The 19,805-nt window shown below is 40.9% G+C and overlaps 1 protein-coding gene across 4 annotated transcripts in view; it reads right to left on the bottom strand.

The window, feature by feature from the left end:
• The window catches only part of LOC110508814 (multiple C2 and transmembrane domain-containing protein 2), a 117,669-nt gene that overhangs the window by 45,689 nt on the left and 52,175 nt on the right, over positions 1 to 19,805 (bottom strand). For 2 of the 4 annotated variants that reach the window (XM_090222070.1, XM_090222071.1), the window contains exons 4-8: positions 17,969 to 18,092; positions 5,173 to 5,315; positions 4,974 to 5,050; positions 2,149 to 2,263; positions 1,815 to 1,844 (exon numbers count right to left, since the gene is read on the bottom strand). In XM_090222070.1, coding sequence (XP_090078196.1) covers positions 1,815 to 1,844; positions 2,149 to 2,263; positions 4,974 to 5,050; positions 5,173 to 5,315; positions 17,969 to 18,092 — 489 coding nt within the window. The remainder of the gene's footprint in view (positions 1 to 1,814; positions 1,845 to 2,148; positions 2,264 to 4,973; positions 5,051 to 5,172; positions 5,316 to 17,968; positions 18,093 to 19,805) is intronic. The other 2 variants (XM_090222072.1, XM_090222073.1) reach the window with 1 other exon arrangement.

Below are 19,805 nucleotides of genomic sequence, written 5' to 3'. Positions count from 1 at the left end.
GATCCTAAGTGATTAAATAGTGGTGTCAGTACACTAGAGTGGATCCTAAGTGATTAAATAGTGGTGTCAGTACACTAGAGTGGATCCTAAGTGATTAAATAGGGGTGTCAGTACACTAGAGTGGATCCTGATTAAATAGTGGTGTCAGCACACTAGAGTGGATCATGATTAAATAGTGGTGTCAGTACACTAGAGTGGATCCTGATAAAATAGTGGTGTCAGTACACTAGAGTGGATCCTAAGTGATTAAATAGTGGTGTCAGCACACTAGAGTGGATCCTGATAAAATAGTGGTGTCAGTACACTAGAGTGGATCCTAAGTGATTAAATAGTGGTGTCAGTACACTAGAGTGGATCCTGATTAAATAGTGGTGTCAGTACACTAGAGTGGATCCTAAGTGATTAAATAGTGGTGTCAGTACACTAGAGTGGATCCTGATTAAATAGTGGTGTCAGTACACTAGAGTGGATCCTAAGTGATTAAATAGGGGTGTCAGTACACTAGAGTGGATCCTGATTAAATAGTGGTGTCAGTACACTAGAGTGGATCCTGATTAAATAGGGGTGTCAGTACACTAGAGTGGATCCTAAGTGATTAAATAGTGGTGTCAGCACACTAGAGTGGATCCTAAGTGATTAAATAGTGGTGTCAGTACACTAGAGTGGATCCTAAGTGATTAAATAGTGGTGTCAGTACACTAGAGTGGATCCTGATTAAATAGTGGTGTCAGCACACTAGAGTGGATCCTAAGTGATTAAATAGTGGTGTCAGTACACTAGAGTGGATCCTGATTAAATAGTGGTGTCAGTACACTAGAGTGGATCATGATTAAATAGTGGTGTCAGTACACTAGAGTGGATCCTAAGTGATTAAATAGTGGTGTCAGTACACTAGAGTGGATCCTAAGTGATTAAATAGTGGTGTCAGTACACTAGAGTGGATCCTAAGTGATTAAATAGTGGTGTCAGTACACTAGAGTGGATCCTGATTAAATAGTGGTGTCAGCACACTAGAGTGGATCATGATTAAATAGTGGTGTCAGTACACTAGAGTGGATCCTAAGTGATTAAATAGTGGTGTCAGTACACTAGAGTGGATCCTGATAAAATAGTGGTGTCAGTACACTAGAGTGGATCCTGATAAAATAGTGGTGTCAGTACACTAGAGTGGATCCTGATTAAATAGTGGTGTCAGTACACTAGAGTGGATCCTGATTAAATAGTGGTGTCAGTACACTAGAGTGGATCCTTAGTGATTAAATAGTGGTGTCAGTACACTAGAGTGGATCCTGATAAAATAGTGGTGTCAGTACACTAGAGTGGATCCTAAGTGATTAAATAGTGGTGTCAGCACACTAGAGTGGATCCTGATAAAATAGTGGTGTCAGTACACTAGAGTGGATCCTAAGTGATTAAATAGTGGTGTCAGTACACTAGAGTGGATCCTGATAAAATAGTGGTGTCAGTACACTAGAGTGGATCCTAAGTGATTAAATAGTGGTGTCAGCACACTAGAGTGGATCCTAAGTGATTAAATAGTGGTGTCAGTACACTAGAGTGGATCCTAAGTGATTAAATAGTGGTGTCAGTACACTAGAGTGGATCCTGATTAAATAGTGGTGTCAGTACACTAGAGTGGATCCTAAGTGATTAAATAGGGGTGTCAGTACACTAGAGTGGATCCTGATTAAATAGTGGTGTCAGTACACTAGAGTGGATCCTGATTAAATAGGGGTGTCAGTACACTAGAGTGGATCCTAAGTGATTAAATAGTGGTGTCAGTACACTAGAGTGGATATGTTTGGATGACTTACCCTGATACTCCTCTTCCTCTTAGGCCACCTCTGCAACAGGTACATGCAGGCAACAAGTACATGCAGGTTACAAGCACAACACACTGTCACAGTTAGTAGAGGAACAAAAACATGCAAGTATATCTGTAGAATATGGTAGACATCATAGTTGGGGTCAATTCCATCAAACTCAGTCAAATCAGGAAGTTAAAAACTCATTCTCATTTTCTTCAAAGCTTCTCTATGAGGAACAAATGGAATTGGAATTTCAGTTGACTTCCTGAATCGACTGAACTGAAAAGGAATTGACCCCAAGCCTGTTAGATCTGGTATATTGTATTGTCTAGTTCCTTACAGAGTTCCTCTCGTTGTCTCTATCCCTAAGAGAGAGAGACATGTCCAGCATGATGACTCCCATGTCCTCCTCCAGACTGTTGGGGTCGTCCAGACGCACGGACAGCTCACACACCCTGGGGATACAACAGGGTTACCTTAGCATAAAACATGGTTCAGTTAGCCTGGGTTAGCTTAGAATAGTCACTATTCAGTTAGCCTGGGTTAGTTCAGATCGGGCTGTGACAGACAGATGGACGATAGGGGGTTTGTACATTTTTTCACATGGATATGCTTCTTAATAAAAAACCTTCTTGAAACAAGTCATTACACTTTGTTATGCCAGATTGGAGATGATCTGTCTCCTTATGAAGAAATGCCATGTTGGAGAGGATCTGTCTCATTATGAAGAAATGCCAGGTTGGAGATGATCTGTCTCATTATGAAGAAATGCCAGGTTGGAGAGGATCTGTCTCATTATGAAGAAATGCCAGGTTGGAGAGGATCTGTCTCATTATGAAGAAATGCCAGGTTGGAGAGAATCAGTCTCATTATGAAGAAATGCCAGGTTGGAGATGATCTGCCTCATTATGAAGAAATGCCAGGTTGGAGAGAATCAGTCTCATTATGAAGAAATGCCATGTTGGAGATGATCTGCCTCATTATCAAGAAATGCCAGGTTGGAGAGAATCAGTCTCATTATGAAGAAATGCCAGGTTGGAGAGAATCAGTCTCATTATGAAGAAATGCCAGGTTGGAGATGATCTGTGTTATTATGAAGAAATGCCAGGTTGGAGAGAATCAGTATCATTATGAAGAAATGCCAGGTTGGAGAGAATCAGTATCATTATGAAGAAATGCCAGGTTGGAGATGATCTGTGTTATTATGAAGAAATGCCAGGTTGGAGAGAATCAGTCTCATTATGAAGAAATGCCAGGTTGGAGAGAATCAGTCTCATTATGAAGAAATGCCAGGTTGGAGAGAATCAGTCTCATTATGAAGAAATGCCAGGTTGGAGAGAATCTGTCTCATTATGAAGAAATGCCAGGTTGGAGAGAATCAGTATCATTATGAAGAAATGCCAGGTTGGAGAGGATCTGTCTCATTATGAAGAAATGCCAGGTTGGAGAGAATCAGTATCATTATGAAGAAATGCCAGGTTGGAGAGAATCAGTCTCATTATGAAGAAATGCCAGGTTGGAGATGATCTGTGTTATTATGAAGAAATGCCAGGTTGGAGATGATCTGCCTCATTATGAAGAAATGCCATGTTGGAGATGATCTGTCTCATTATGAAGAAATGCCAGGTTGGAGAGAATCAGTCTCATTATGAAGAAATGCCAGGTTGGAGAGAATCAGTCTCATTATGAAGAAATGCCAGGTTGGAGAGAATCAGTCTCATTATGAAGAAATGCCAGGTTGGAGAGAATGTCTCATTATGAAGAAATGCCAGGTTGGAGAGAATCAGTATCATTATGAAGAAATGCCAGGTTGGAGATGATCTGTGTCATTATGAAGAAATGCCAGGTTGGAGATGATCTGTGTTATTATGAAGAAATGCCAGGTTGGAGAGAATCAGTATCATTATGAAGAAATGCCAGGTTGGAGATGATCTGTGTTATTATGAAGAAATGCCAGGTTGGAGAGAATCAGTCTCATTATGAAGAAATGCCAGGTTGGAGAGAATCAGTCTCATTATGAAGAAATGCCAGGTTGGAGAGAATCAGTCTCATTATGAAGAAATGCCAGGTTGGAGAGAATCTGTCTCATTATGAAGAAATGCCAGGTTGGAGAGAATCAGTATCATTATGAAGAAATGCCAGGTTGGAGAGGATCTGTCTCATTATGAAGAAATGCCAGGTTGGAGAGAATCAGTCTCATTATGAAGAAATGCCAGGTTGGAGAGAATCAGTCTCATTATGAAGAAATGCCAGGTTGGAGAGAATCAGTCTCATTATGAAGAAATGCCAGGTTGGAGATGATCTGTGTTATTATGAAGAAATGCCAGGTTGGAGAGGATCTGTCTCATTATGAAGAAATGCCAGGTTGGAGAGGATCTGTCTCATTATGAAGAAATGCCAGGTTGGAGATGATCTGTCTCATTATGAAGAAATGCCAGGTTGGAGATGATCTGTCTCATTATGAAGAAATGCCAGGTTGGAGAGGATCTGTCTCATTATGAAGAAATGCCAGGTTGGAGAGGATCTGTCTCATTATGAAGAAATGCCAGGTTGGAGAGGATCTGTCTCATTATGAAGAAATGCCAGGTTGGAGAGAATCAGTATCATTATGAAGAAATGCCAGGTTGGAGATGATCTGTCTCATTATGAAGAAATGCCAGGTTGGAGAGGATCTGTCTCATTATGAAGAAATGCCAGGTTGGAGAGAATCAGTCTCATTATGAAGAAATGCCATGTTGGAGATGATCTGTCTCATTATGAAGAAATGCCAGGTTGGAGAGAATCAGTCTCATTATGAAGAAATGCCATGTTGGAGATGATCTGTCTCATTATGAAGAAATGCCAGGTTGGAGAGAATCAGTCTCATTATGAAGAAATGCCAGGTTGGAGATGATCAGTGTTATTTTCGTATTGACAACATTAACGGCATCAGAATACTTGTGTGTATTGACGTGTGTAACTGATAGACACACACCAGGTGTTAATGTTTTACATGTGTTAGATTACTTTACTGATCATATTGCACTATAAACTGAGATTAGCTCTGGTTGCTGCATCTCTCACCTCTCACCTCTCTCACCTCTCTAACCTCTAGGTTACCTGCTGCCAGAGTTACAACAATCAATATCTCCTGAAAATTGTGACATTTTAAAATGTGTCACTCACTTTTCCATCTCCAGATCACTGAGGAGAATGTAGCTGGATCCCATGAAGTCATCCATGGTCAGATCCCGGTCATACACCTGCAAGGTAGACCAGATGAAGATGCTTAATGAAGAGTGAAACAGAACAAAGAGCAGAAACACTCGTCTGACCAGAACGGCCCCTACTGGGCCCCACACATGAGGTATGTCCTAACCCCTACCTTAATATACAGTCTCTGGTCCAGGTCTCTGACAGGGAAAGAGAAGGACTCGTTCCATGTTGGGTTGAGGTTCTTATAAACCACTTTGCTCTTGTATAGTGTCTTCCCATCCAGTTTAAACTTTACATAAGGATCACTTGTACCTGAGAACGGACAAAACACGGAGAAGGAATATCTCTATGAGAGGACAGATGACTTCATCATACACTATGGACCGGATTTAATGTCATTATTATGGGGTGGCCTCAGTGGGCTAGTGGTTAGTGTGTCTGTGCACTGAGGTTGGAAGGTTGGTGCGAGTGAACTCGCAGTCACCATTTCCTTGTACTGTGTAACATGTGTATCCTGTGCATATGACTAATAAACTGGCTCTTGGTTAATGATTAATGGAATGCAAACAATAAGCAGGAAGAGATTTCACTGAGAGTCAGGAAGAAAAACACGATTCCTCTCCATCTCAACACAACGTCAGTGGACTCACTACTCTACATTCAGTCATCTTCTAGCTCACATCTCAAGTCATGTCTGAGTACTGAGAGAGTTTCTTCCAGAGGAAGTGGTTTTGATGATGGGCTCAATGTGAGACGGCACAGTTTCCTAAGAGAACCAGTCACGACAACTCAGTATCCGTGGTGCAACATTTAGAAGAGCAATGGTGAAAACCGTCAACTGTTAATAGGAGTCAATATCTTCACTACTCTAGACATGAACAGTATCTTCACTACTCTAGACATGAACAGTATCTTCACTACTCTAGACATGAACAGCATCTTCACTACTCTAGATATGAACAGTATCTTCACTACTCTAGACATGAACAGTATCTTCACTACTCTAGACATGAACAGTATCTTCACTACTCTAGACATGAGCAGTGTCTTCACTACTCTAGACATGAACAGTATCTTCACTACTCTAGACATGAACAGTATCTTCACTACTCTAGACATGAACAGTATCTTCACTACTCTAGACATGAACAATATCTTCACTACTCTAGACATGAACAAGATCTTCACTACCCTAGACATGAACAGTATCTTCACTACTCTAGACATGAACAGTATCTTCACTACTCTAGACATGAACAGTATCTTCACTACTCTAGACATGAACAGTATCTTCAGTACTCTAGACATGAACAGCATCTTCACTACTCTAGACATGAACAGTATCTTCACTACTCTAGACATGAACAGTATCTTCACTACTCTAGACATGAACAACATCTTCACTACCCTAGACATGAACAGCATCTTCACTACTCTAGACATGAACAATATTTTCACTACTCTAGACATGAATAGTATCTTCACTACTCTAGACATGAACAGTATCTTCACTACTCTAGACATGAACAGTATCTTCACTACTCTAGACATGAACAGTATCTTCACAAGTATCTTCACTACTCTAGACATGAACAGTATCTTCAGTACTCTAGACATGAACAGTATCTTCAGTACTCTAGACATGAATAGTATCTTCACTACTCTAGACATGAACAGTATCTTCACTACTCTAGATATGAACAGTATCTTCACTACTCTAGACATGAACAGTATCTTCACTACTCTAGACATGAACAGTATCTTCACTACTCTAGACATGAACAGTATCTTCACTACCCTAGACATGAACAGTATCTTCAGTACTCTAGACATGAACAGTATCTTCACTACTCTAGACATGAACAGTATCTTCACTACTCTAGATATGAACAGTATCTTCACTACTCTAGACATGAACAGTATCTTCAGTACTCTAGACATGAACAGCATCTTCACTACTCTAGACATGAACAGTATCTTCACTACTCTAGATATGAACAGTATCTTCACTACTCTAGACATGAACAGTATCTTCACTACTCTAGACATGAACAGTATCTTCACTACTCTAGACATGAACAGTATCTTCACTACTCTAGACATGAACAGTATCTTCACTACTCTAGACATGAACAATATCTTCACTACTCTAGACATGAACAGTATCTTCACTACCCTAGACATGAACAGTATCTTCACTACTCTAGACATGAACAGTATCTTCACTACTCTAGACATGAACAGCATCTTCACTACTCTAGACATGAACAGTATCTTCACTACTCTAGACATGAACAGTATCTTCACTACTCTACACATGAACAGTATCTTCACTACTCTAGACATGAACAGTATCTTCACTACTCTAGACATGAACAGTATCTTCACTACTCTAGACATGAACAGTATCTTCACTACTCTACACATGAACAGTATCTTCACTACTCTAGACATGAACAGTATCTTCACTACTCTAGACATGAACAGTATCTTCACTACTCTAGACATGAACAGTATCTTCACTACCCTAGACATGAACAGTATCTTCACTACTCTAGACATGAACAGTATCTTCACTACTCTAGACATGAACAGTATCTTCACTACTCTAGATATGAACAGTATCTTCACTACTCTAGACATGAACAGTATCTTCACTACTCTAGACATGAACAACATCTTCACTACTCTAGACATGAACAGTATCTTCACTACTCTAGACATGAACAGTATCTTCACTACTCTAGACATGAACAGTATCTTCACTACTCTAGATATGAACAGTATCTTCACTACTCTAGACATGAACAGTATCTTCACTACTCTAGACATGAACAGTATCTTCACTACTCTAGACATGAACAGTATCTTCACTACTCTAGACATGAACAGTATCTTCACTACTCTAGACATGAACAGGAGTCAATATCTTCACTACTCTAGACATGAACAGTATCTTCACTACTCTAGACATGAACAGTATCTTCACTACTCTAGACATGAACAGTATCTTCACTACTCTAGACATGAACAGTGTCTTCACTACTCTAGACATGAACAGTATCTTCACTACTCTAGACATGAACAGTATCTTCACTACTCTAGACATGAACAGTATCTTCACTACTCTAGACATGAACAGTATCTTCACTACTCTAGACATGAACAGTATCTTCACTACTCTAGACATGAACAGTATCTTCACTACTCTAGACATGAACAGTATCTTCACAAGTATCTTCACTACTCTAGACATGAACAGCATCTTCACTACTCTAGACATGAACAGTATCTTCACTACTCTAGACATGAACAGCATCTTCACTACTCTAGACATGAACAGTATCTTCACTACTCTAGACATGAACAAGAGTTAAAATCTTCACTACTCTACACATGAACAATATCTTCACTACTCTAGACATGAACAGTATCTTCACTACTCTAGACATGAACAGTATCTTCACAAGTATCTTCACTACTCTAGACATGAACAGTATCTTCACTACTCTAGACATGAACAGCATCTTCACTACTCTAGACATGAACAGTATCTTCACTACTCTAGACATGAACAGCATCTTCACTACTCTAGACATGAACAGTATCTTCACTACTCTAGACATGAACAGCATCTTCACTACTCTAGACATGAACAGCATCTTCACTACTCTAGACATGAACAGCATCTTCACTACTCTAGACATGAACAGCATCTTCACTACTCTAGACATGAACAGCATCTTCACTACTCTAGACATGAACAGTGTCTTCACTACCCTAGACATGAACAGTATCTTCACTACTCTAGACATGAATAGTATCTTCACTACTCTAGACATGAACAGTATCTTCACTACTCTAGACATGAACAACATCTTCACTACTCTAGACATGAACAGTATCTTCACTACTCTAGACATGAACAGCATCTTCACTACTCTAGACATGAACAGTATCTTCACTACTCTATACATGAACAGGAGTCAATATCTTCACTACTCTAGACATGAACAGTATCTTTACTACTCTAGACATGAATAGTATCTTCACTACTCTAGACATGAACAGTATCTTCACTACTCTAGACATGAACAGCATCTTCACTACTCTAGACATGAACAGTATCTTCACTACTCTAGACATGAACAGCATCTTCACTACTCTAGACATGAACAGTATCTTCACTACTCTAGACATGAACAACATCTTCACTACTCTAGACATGAACAGTATCTTCACTACCCTAGACATGAACAGTATCTTCACTACTCTAGACATGAACAACATCTTCACTACCCTAGACATGAACAGTATCTTCACTACTCTAGACATGAACAAGATCTTCACTACTCTAGACATGAATAGTATCTTCACTACTCTAGACATGAACAGTATCTTCACTACTCTAGACATGTACAGTATCTTCACTACTCTAGACATGAACAGTATCTTCACTACTCTAGACATGAACAGTATCTTCACTACCCTAGACATGAACAGTATCTTCACTACTTTAGACATGAACAGTATCTTCACTACTCTAGACATGAACAATATCTTCACTACTCTAGACATGAACAGTATCTTCACTACTCTAGACATGAACAGGAGTCAATAGTCAATATCTTCACTACTCTAGATATGGACAGGAGTCAATAGTCAATATCTTCACTACTCTAGACATGAACAGCATTTTCACTACTCTAGACATGAACAGTATCTTCACTACTCTAGACATGAACAGGTGTCAATATCTTCACTACTCTAGACATGAACAAGAGTCGAAATCTTCACTAATCTAGACATGAACAACATCTTCACTACCCTAGACATGAACAGTATCTTCACTACTCTAGACATGAACAGCATCTTCACTACCCTAGACATGAACAGCATCTTCACTACTCTAGACATGAACAGTGTCTTCACTACTCTAGACATGAACAGTATCTTCACTACTCTAGACAAGAACAGGAGTCAATAGTCAATATCTTCACTACTCTAGATATGGACAGGAGTCAATAGTCAATATCTTCACTACTCTAGACATGAACAGTATCTTCACTACTCTAGACATGAACAGTATCTTCACTACTCTAGACATGAACAGTATCTTCACTACTCTAGACATGAACAGGTGTCAATATCTTCACTACTCTAGACATGAACAAGAGTCTAAATCTTCACTAATCTAGACATGAACAACATCTTCACTACCCTAGACATGAACAGTATCTTCACTACTCTAGACATGAACAGCATCTTCACTACCCTAGACATGAACAGTATCTTCACTACTCTAGACATGAACAGCATCTTCACTACCCTAGACATGAACAGCATCTTCACTACTCTAGACATGAACAGGTGTCAATATCTTCACTACTCTAGACATGAACAAGAGTCTAAATCTTCACTAATCTAGACATGAACAACATCTTCACTACCCTAGACATGAACAGTATCTTCACTACTCTAGACATGAACAGCATCTTCACTACTCTAGACATGAACAAGAGTCTAAATCTTCACTAATCTAGACATGAACAACATCTTCACTACCCTAGACATGAACAGTATCTTCACTACTCTAGACATGAACAAGAGTTAAAATCTTCACTACTCTAGACATGAACAACATCTTCACTACTCTAGACATGAACAGTATCTTCACTACTCTAGACATGAACAGTATCTTCACTACTCTAGACATGAACAGCATCTTCACTACTCTAGACATGAACAGTATCTTCACTACTCTAGACATGAACAGCATCTTCACTACTCTAGACATGAACAGTATCTTCACTACCCTAGACATGAACAGTATCTTCACTACTCTAGACATGAACAGCATCTTCACTACTCTAGACATGAACAGTATCTTCACTACTCTAGACATGAACAGCATCTTCACTACTCTAGACATGAACAGTATCTTCACTACTCTAGACATGAACAGTATCTTCACTACCCTAGACATGAACAGTATCTTCACTACTCTAGACATGAACAGCATCTTCACTACTCTAGACATGAACAGCATCTTCACTACTCTAGACATGAACAGTATCTTCACTACTCTAGACATGAACAGTATCTTCACTACTCTAGACATGAACAGCATCTTCACTACCCTAGACATGAACAGGTGTCAATATCTTCACTACTCTAGACATGAACAGTATCTTCACTACTCTAGACATGAACAGCATCTTCACTACTCTAGACATGAACAGTATCTTCACTACTCTAGACATGAACAAGAGTTAAAATCTTCACTACTCTAGACATGAACAACATCTTCACTACTCTAGACATGAACAGCATCTTCACTACTCTAGACATGAACAGTATCTTCACTACCCTAGACATGAACAGTATCTTCACTACTCTAGACATGAACAAGAGTTAAAATCTTCACTACTCTAGACATGAACAGTATCTTCACTACTCTAGACATGAACAGCATCTTCACTACTCTAGACATGAACAGTATCTTCACTACTCTACACATGAACAGTATCTTCACTACTCTAGACATGAACAGCATCTTCACTACTCTAGACATGAACAGTATCTTCACTACTCTAGACATGAACAGCATCTTCACTACTCTAGACATGAACAGTATCTTCACTACTCTAGACATGAACAGCATCTTCACTACCCTAGACATGAACAGTATCTTCACTACTCTACACATGAACAGTATCTTCACTACTCTAGACATGAACAGCATCTTCACTACTCTAGACATGAACAGCATCTTCACTACTCTAGACATGAACAGTATCTTCACTACTCTACACATGAACAGTATCTTCACTACTCTAGACATGAACAGCATCTTCACTACTCTAGACATGAACAGTGTCTTCACTACTCTAGACATGAACAGCATCTTCACTACTCTAGACATGAACAGTGTCTTCACTACTCTAGACATGAACAGTGTCTTCACTACTCTAGACATGAACAGTATCTTCACTACTCTACACATGAACAGTATCTTCACTACTCTAGACATGAACAGTATCTTCACTACTCTAGACATGAACAGTATCTTCACAAGTATCTTCACTACTCTAGACATGAACAAGAGTCGAAATCTTCACTAATCTAGACATGAACAACATCTTCACTACCCTAGACATGAACAGTATCTTCACTACTCTAGACATGAACAGTATCTTCACTACTCTAGACATGAACAAGAGTCGAAATCTTCACTAATCTAGACATGAACAACATCTTCACTACCCTAGACATGAACAGTATCTTCACTACTCTAGACATGAACAAGAGTCGAAATCTTCACTAATCTAGACATGAACAACATCTTCACTACCCTAGACATGAACAGTATCTTCACTACTCTAGACATGAACAGTATCTTCACTACTCTAGACATGAACAGTATCTTCACTACTCTAGACATGAACAGTATCTTCACTACTCTAGATATGAACAATATCTTCACTACTCTAGACATGAACAGTATCTTCACTACTCTAGACATGAACAGTATCTTCACTACTCTACACATGAACAGCATCTTCACTACTCTAGACATGAACAGTATCTTCACTACTCTAGACATGAACAGTATCTTCACTACTCTAGACATGAACAGCATCTTCACTACTCTAGACATGAACAGCATCTTCACTACCCTAGACATGAACAGTATCTTCACTACTCTAGACATGAACAGTATCTTCACTACCCTAGACATGAACAGCATCTTCACTACTCTAGACATGAACAACATCTTCACTACTCTAGACATGAACAGCATCTTCACTACCCTAGACATGAACAGTATCTTCACTACTCTAGACATGAACAGTATCTTCACTACTCTAGATATGGACAGGAGACAATATCTTCACTACTCAAGAAATGTATATTTTTGTGCCGTGTACAACGCACGACTTCCACCAGCCGAAAAAGCAAAGAAGTAACATTAACACTGTGCCTTCTCAATACAGTCACTGGTAACATTAACACTGTGTCTTCTCAATGCAGTCACTGGTAACAGTAACACTGTGTCTTCTCAATGCAGTCACTGGTAACATAACACTGTGTCTTCTCAATACAGTCGCTGGTAACATTAACACTGTGTCTTCTCAATGCAGTCGCTGGTAACATTAACACTGTGCCTTCTCAATGCAGTCACTGGTAACATTAACACTGTGTCTTCTCAATACAGTCGCTGGTAACATTAACACTGTGTCTTCTCAATGCAGTCGCTGGTAACATTAACACTGTGTCTTCTCAATACAGTCACTGGTAACATTAACACTGTGTCTTCTCAATGCAGTCACTGGTAACATAACACTGTGTCTTCTCAATGCAGTCACTGGTAACATTAACACTGTGCCTTCTCAATGCAGTCACTGGTAACATTAACACTGTGTCTTCTCAATGCAGTCACTGGTAACATTAACACTGTGTCTTCTCAATGCAGTCACTGGTAACATTAACACTGTGCCTTCTCAATGCAGTCACTGGTAACATAACACTGTGTCTTCTCAATGCAGTCACTGGTAACATTAACACTGTGTCTTCTCAATGCAGTCACTGGTAACATTAACACTGTGTCTTCTCAATGCAGTCGCTGGTAACATTAACACTGTGCCTTCTCAATGCAGTCACTGGTAACATTAACACTGTGCCTTCTCAATGCAGTCACTGGTAACATAACACTATGCCTTCTCAATGCAGTCACTGGTAACATTAACACTATGTCTTCTCAATGCAGTCACTGGTAACATAACACTGTGCCTTCTCAATGCAGTCACTGGTAACATTAACACTGTGTCTTCTCAATGCAGTCGCTGGTAACATTAACACTGTGTCTTCTCAATGCAGTCACTGGTAACATAACACTGTGTCTTCTCAATACAGTCGCTGGTAACATTAACACTGTGTCTTCTCAATGCAGTCACTGGTAACATAACACTGTGTCTTCTCAATACAGTCGCTGGTAACATTAACACTGTGTCTTCTCAATGCAGTCACTGGTAACATAACACTGTGTCTTCTCAATGCAGTCACTGGTAACATTAACATTGTGCCTTCTCAATGCAGTCACTGGTAACATTAACACTGTGTCTTCTCAATGCAGTCACTGGTAACATTAACACTGTGTCTTCTCAATACAGTCACTGGTAACATTAACACTGTGCCTTCTCAATGCAGTCACTGGTAACATAACACTGTGTCTTCTCAATGCAGTCACCGGTAACATTAACATTGTGCCTTCTCAATGCAGTCACTGGTAACATTAACACTGTGTCTTCTCAATGCAGTCACTGGTAACATTAACATTGTGCCTTCTCAATACAGTCACTGGTAACATAACACTGTGTCTTCTCAATGCAGTCACTGGTAACATTAACATTGTGCCTTCTCAATGCAGTCACTGGTAACATTAACACTGTGTCTTCTCAATGCAGTCACTGGTACCATTAACACTGTGTCTTCTCAATACAGTCACTGGTAACATTAACACTGTGTCTTCTCAATGCAGTCACTGGTAACATTAACACTGTGTCTTCTCAATACAGTCACTGGTAACATTAACACTGTGCCACCTCAATGCAGTCACTGTGCTCGTATTATAAAGGAGAACTATCGCCTTATGGTGTGGATAGTCGTGCTACAAGCCCAGCTTCAGATACAATCGTTATGCAAGGGTCATTTCAGTGTAGCAAAGGATGAAACAGCGTCTGTGCCACCAGTAAGTACAGATAGTAGTATAAATCCCCTCGCACGGTCCCCGCAGCCGGACAACTTTCTCACGGTTTCTGGAAGGAAATGCTGTAGGAATGCTCAACCGGTCATTCAGCCGACAGAAACTTTCAACCGGTTTTCCCCATTAAGCAGCGAGTCGGAGTCAGAGGCCGAGTCTTCTCTGGTCTCTCCTCCTCCCGTTACGGGGTCTGAGATGCCAAAGCTTCCCACCATTAGCTCTGACTAATGTAAAACCCTAGTCATTGGCGACTCCATTACCCGCAGTATTAAACTTAAAACGAATCATCCAGCGATCATTCACTGTTTACCGGGGGGCAGGGCTACCGACGTTAAGGCTAATCTGAAGATGGTGCTGGCTAAAGCTAAAACTGGCGAGTGTAGAGAGTATAGAGATATTGTTATCCACATCGGCACCAACGATGATAGGATGAAACAGTCAGAGGTCACCAAGCGCAACAAAGCTTCAGCCTGTAAATGAGCTAGAAAGATTTGTCAGCATCTAGTAATCGTCTCTGGCCTCCACAAACAGGACCAGGCCTGGCCTGCTGAGGAGTGACGGACTCCATCCTAGCTGGAGGGGTGCTCTCATCTTATCTACCAACACAGACAGGGCTCTAACTCCTCTAGCTCCACAATGAGATAGGGTGCAGGCCAGGCAGCAGGCTGTTATCCAGCCTGCCAGTTTAGTGGAGTCTGCCACTAGCACAGTCAGTGTAGTCAGCTCAGCTATCCCCATTGAGACCATGTCTGTGCCTCGATCTAGGTTGGGCAAACTAAACATGACAGTGTTCGCCTGAGCAATCTCACTGGAATAAAGACCTCCTCCATTCTTGTCATTATTGAAAGAGATCGTGATATCTCACATCTCAAAATAGGGCTACTTAATGTTAGATCCCTCACTTCCATGGCAGTTATAGTCAATGAACTAATCACGGATCATAATCTTGATGTGATTTGCCTGACAAACATGGCTTAAGCCTGATGAATTTACTGTGTTAAATGAGGCCTCTCCTCCTGGTTACACTAGTGACTATATCCCCTATATATTGTTTTAATTTTATGACTGCATTATCAATTTTTTGAACTTCTAGTCATGAAATCTATGCAGCCTACTCAATCGCTTTTTATAGCTACTGTTTACAGGCCTCCTGGGCCGTATACCGTGTTCCTCACTGAAGTCCCTGAATTCCTATCGGACCTCGCAGTCATGGCAGATAATATTCACATATTTGGTGACTTCAATATTTACAAGGAAAAGTCCACAGGTCTCTAACGACCAAGTTTTATGTGTTATGAAGTGTGATAACAGTCTTACCACAGAGGTCTCTAATGACCAGGTTTTATGTGTTATGAAGTGTAATAACAGTCTTACCACAGAGGTCTCTGATGACCAGGTTTTATGTGTTATGAAGAGTTATGAAGTGTAATAACAGTCTTACCACAGAGGTCTCTGATGACCAGGTTTTATGTGTTATGAAGTCTAATAACAGTCTTACCACAGAGGTCTCAAATGACCAGGTTTTATGTGTTATGAAGAGTTATGAAGTGTAATAACAGTCTTACCACAGAGGTCTCTAATGACCAGGTTTTATGTGTTATGAAGTGTAATAACAGTCTTACCACAGAGGTCTCTAATGACCAGGTTTTATGTGTTATGAAGTCTAATAACAGTCTTACCACAGAGGTCTCTAATGACCAGGGTTTATGTGTTATGAAGAGTTATGAAGTGTAATAACAGTCTTACCACAGCGGTCTCTAATGACCAGGTTTTATGTGTTATGAAGTGTTATGAAGTGTAATAACAGTCTTACCACAGCGGTCTCTAATGACCAGGTTTTATGTGTTATGAAGTGTAATAACAGTCTTACCACAGCGGTCTCTAATGACCAGGTTTTATGTGTTATGAAGTGTTATGAAGTGTAATAACAGTCTTACCACAGCGGTCTCTAATGACCAGGTTTTATGTGTTATGAAGTGTAATAACAGTCTTACCACAGCGGTCTCTAATGACCAGGTTTTATGTGTTATGAAGTGTTATGAAGTCTAATAACAGTCTTACCACAGAGGTCTCTGATGAACAGGTTTTATGTGTTATGAAGTGTAATAACAGTCTTACCACAGAGGTCTCTAATGACCAGGTTTTATGTGTTATGAAGAGTTATGAAGTGTAATAACAGTCTTACCACAGAGGTCTCTAATGACCAGGTTTTATGTGTTATGAAGTGTAATAACAGTCTTACTACAGAGGTATCTAATGACCAGGTTTTATGTGTTATGAAGTGTAATAACAGTCTTACCACAGTGGTCTCTAATGACCAGGTTTTATGTGTTATGAAGTGTTATGAAGTCTAATAACAGTCTTACCACAGAGGTCTCTGATGAACAGGTTTTATGTGTTATGAAGTGTAATAACAGTCTTACCACAGAGGTCTTTGATGACCAGGTTTTATGTGTTATGAAGTGTAATAACTCTTACCACAGAGGTCTCTAATGACCAAGTTTTATGTGTTATGAAGTGTTATGAAGTGTAATAACAGTCTTACCACAGAGGTCTCTGATGACCAGGTTTTATGTGTTATGAAGTCGAATAACAGTCTTACCACAGAGGTCTCTAATGACCCTGTTTTATGTGCTATGAAGTGTTATGAAGTCTAATAACAGTCTTACCACAGAGGTCTCTAATGACCAGGTTTTATGTGTTAAGAAGTGTAATAACAGCATTACCACAGCGGTCTCTGATGACAATGTTTTATGTGTTATGAAGTGTAATAACAGTCTTACCACAGAGGTCTCTGATGACCAGGTTTTATGTGTTATGAAGTGTAATAACAGTCTTACCACAGAGGTCTCTGATGACAATGTTTTATGTGTTATGAAGTGTAATAACAGTCTTACCACAGAGGTCTTTGATGACCAGGTTTTATGTGTTATGAAGTGTTATGAAGTGTAATAACAGTCTTACCACAGAGGTCTCTAATGACCAGGGTTTATGTGTTATGAAGTGTTACGAAGTGTAATAACAGTCTTACCACAGAGGTCTCTGATGACCAGGTTTTATGTGTTATGAAGTGTAATAACAGTCTTACCACAGAGGTCTCTGATGACCAGGTTTTATGTGTTATGAAGTCTAATAACAGTCTTACCACAGAGGTCTCTGATGACCAGGTTTTATGTGTTATGAAGTGTAATAACAGCGTTACCACAGCGGTCTCTGATGACCAGGTTGCGTCCTTGCTTCAGGTTGATAGAGAGGAGGTAGGACCTCTGGGACTCTCTGGTGCTGTCGGATACACTCAGCATCTCAGTAGGACTCCCAATCTCAAACTGTTGGAGTACATAGATGACGGAAACACTTGAGCAAATTAGGGATATAACATCTATTGAAAGCAGTAACCACAGGTGAGGTTCCTGAGGTCATAAGCAATTAACACATCCCATCATGCTTAGGGTCATGTAGGAAATGTCCAGACCAATATTTTGGCTTCCATGGTTTAAAGGGTGTTTGTGTCTCAGCCACCAGATCTCAACCCAGAGGGGGTTTAAAGGGGGTTGGTGTCTCAGTCACCAGATCTCAACCCAGAGGGGGTTTAAAGGGGGTTTGTGTCTCAGTCACCAGATCTCAACCCAGAGGGGATTTAAAGGGGGTTTGTGTCTAAGCCACCAGATCTCAACCAAGAGGGGGTTTAAAGGGGGTTTGTGTCTCAGCCACCAGATCTCAACCCAGAGGGGGTTTAAAGGGGGTTTGTGTCTCAGTCACCAGATCTCAACCCAGAGGGGGTTTAAAGGGGGTTTGTGTCTCAGTCACCAGATCTCAACCCAGAGGGGGTTTAAAGGGGGGTTTGTGTCTCAGTCACCAGATCTCAACCCAGAGGGGGTTTAAAGGGGGTTTGTGTCTCAGTCACCAGATCTCAACCCAGAGGGGGTTTAAAGGGGGTTTGTCTCAGTCACCAGATCTCAACCCAGAGGGGGTTTAAAGGGGGTTTGTGTCTCAGTCACCAGATCTCAACCCAGTTGAACAATTATGGGAGATTAAGGAACGGCGCCTGAGACAGCGTTTTCTACCACCATCAACAACACAGACCAGACCAGCTCAGAGCTCTAACTCTATAACCCTGACCAGACCAGCTCAGAGCATGATGATCCTGTCCAGACCAGACCAGCTCAGAGCATGATGACCCTGTCCAGACCAGACCAGCGCAGAGCATGATGACCCTGTCCAGACCAGACCAGCTCAGAGCATGATGACCCTGTCCAGACCAGACCAGCTCAGAGCATGATGACCCTGTCCAGACCAGACCAGCTCAGAGCATGATGACCCTGTCCAGACCAGACCAGCTCAGAGCATGATGACCCTGTCCAGACCAGACCAGCTCAGAGCATGATGACCCTGTCCAGACCAGACCAGCTCAGAGCATGATGACCCTGTCCAGACCAGACCAGCTCAGAGCATGATGACCCTGTCCAGACCAGACCAGCTCAGAGCTCAAACCCTTTCAGTCAGTCAGCCAGTCAGTCAGCCAGTCAGTCAGCCAGTCAGCTAGTCAGTCAGCAAATCAGCCAGTCAGTCAGTCAGCAAATCAGCCAGTCAGTCAGTCAGCCAGTCAGTCAGCAAATCAGCCAGTCAGTCAGCAAATCAGCCAGTCAGTCAGTGAACAAGCCAGTCAGTCAGCCAGTCAGTCAGCCAGCAAATCAGCCAGTCAGTCAGTGAACCAGCCAGTCAGCCAGCAAATCAGCCAGCCAGTCAGTCAGTCAGCCAATCAGTGGTACAGTGTCCATTAGGGACCAGGCATTAGACTGCTGTGGTACAGTGTCCATTAGGGACCAGGCGGTAGACTGCTGTGGTACAGTGTCCATTAGGGACCAGGCTGTAGACTGCTGTGGTACAGTGTCCATTAAGGACCAGGCTGTAGACTGCTGTGGTACAGTGTCCATTAAGGACCAGTCTGTAGACTGCTGTGGTACAGTGTCCATTAAGGACCAGGCTGTAGACTGCTGTGGTACAGTGTCCATTAAGGACCAGGCTATAGACTGCTGTGG

The sequence above is a fragment of the Oncorhynchus mykiss genome, chromosome 26 (genome assembly GCF_057628025.1).
Source record: "Oncorhynchus mykiss isolate SJ-2025 chromosome 26, ASM5762802v1, whole genome shotgun sequence".
NCBI classification, from domain to species: domain Eukaryota; kingdom Metazoa; phylum Chordata; class Actinopteri; order Salmoniformes; family Salmonidae; genus Oncorhynchus; species Oncorhynchus mykiss.
Note: the sequence above shows the minus strand (reverse complement) of the source record. Positions and strands in the feature narration are given on the sequence as shown.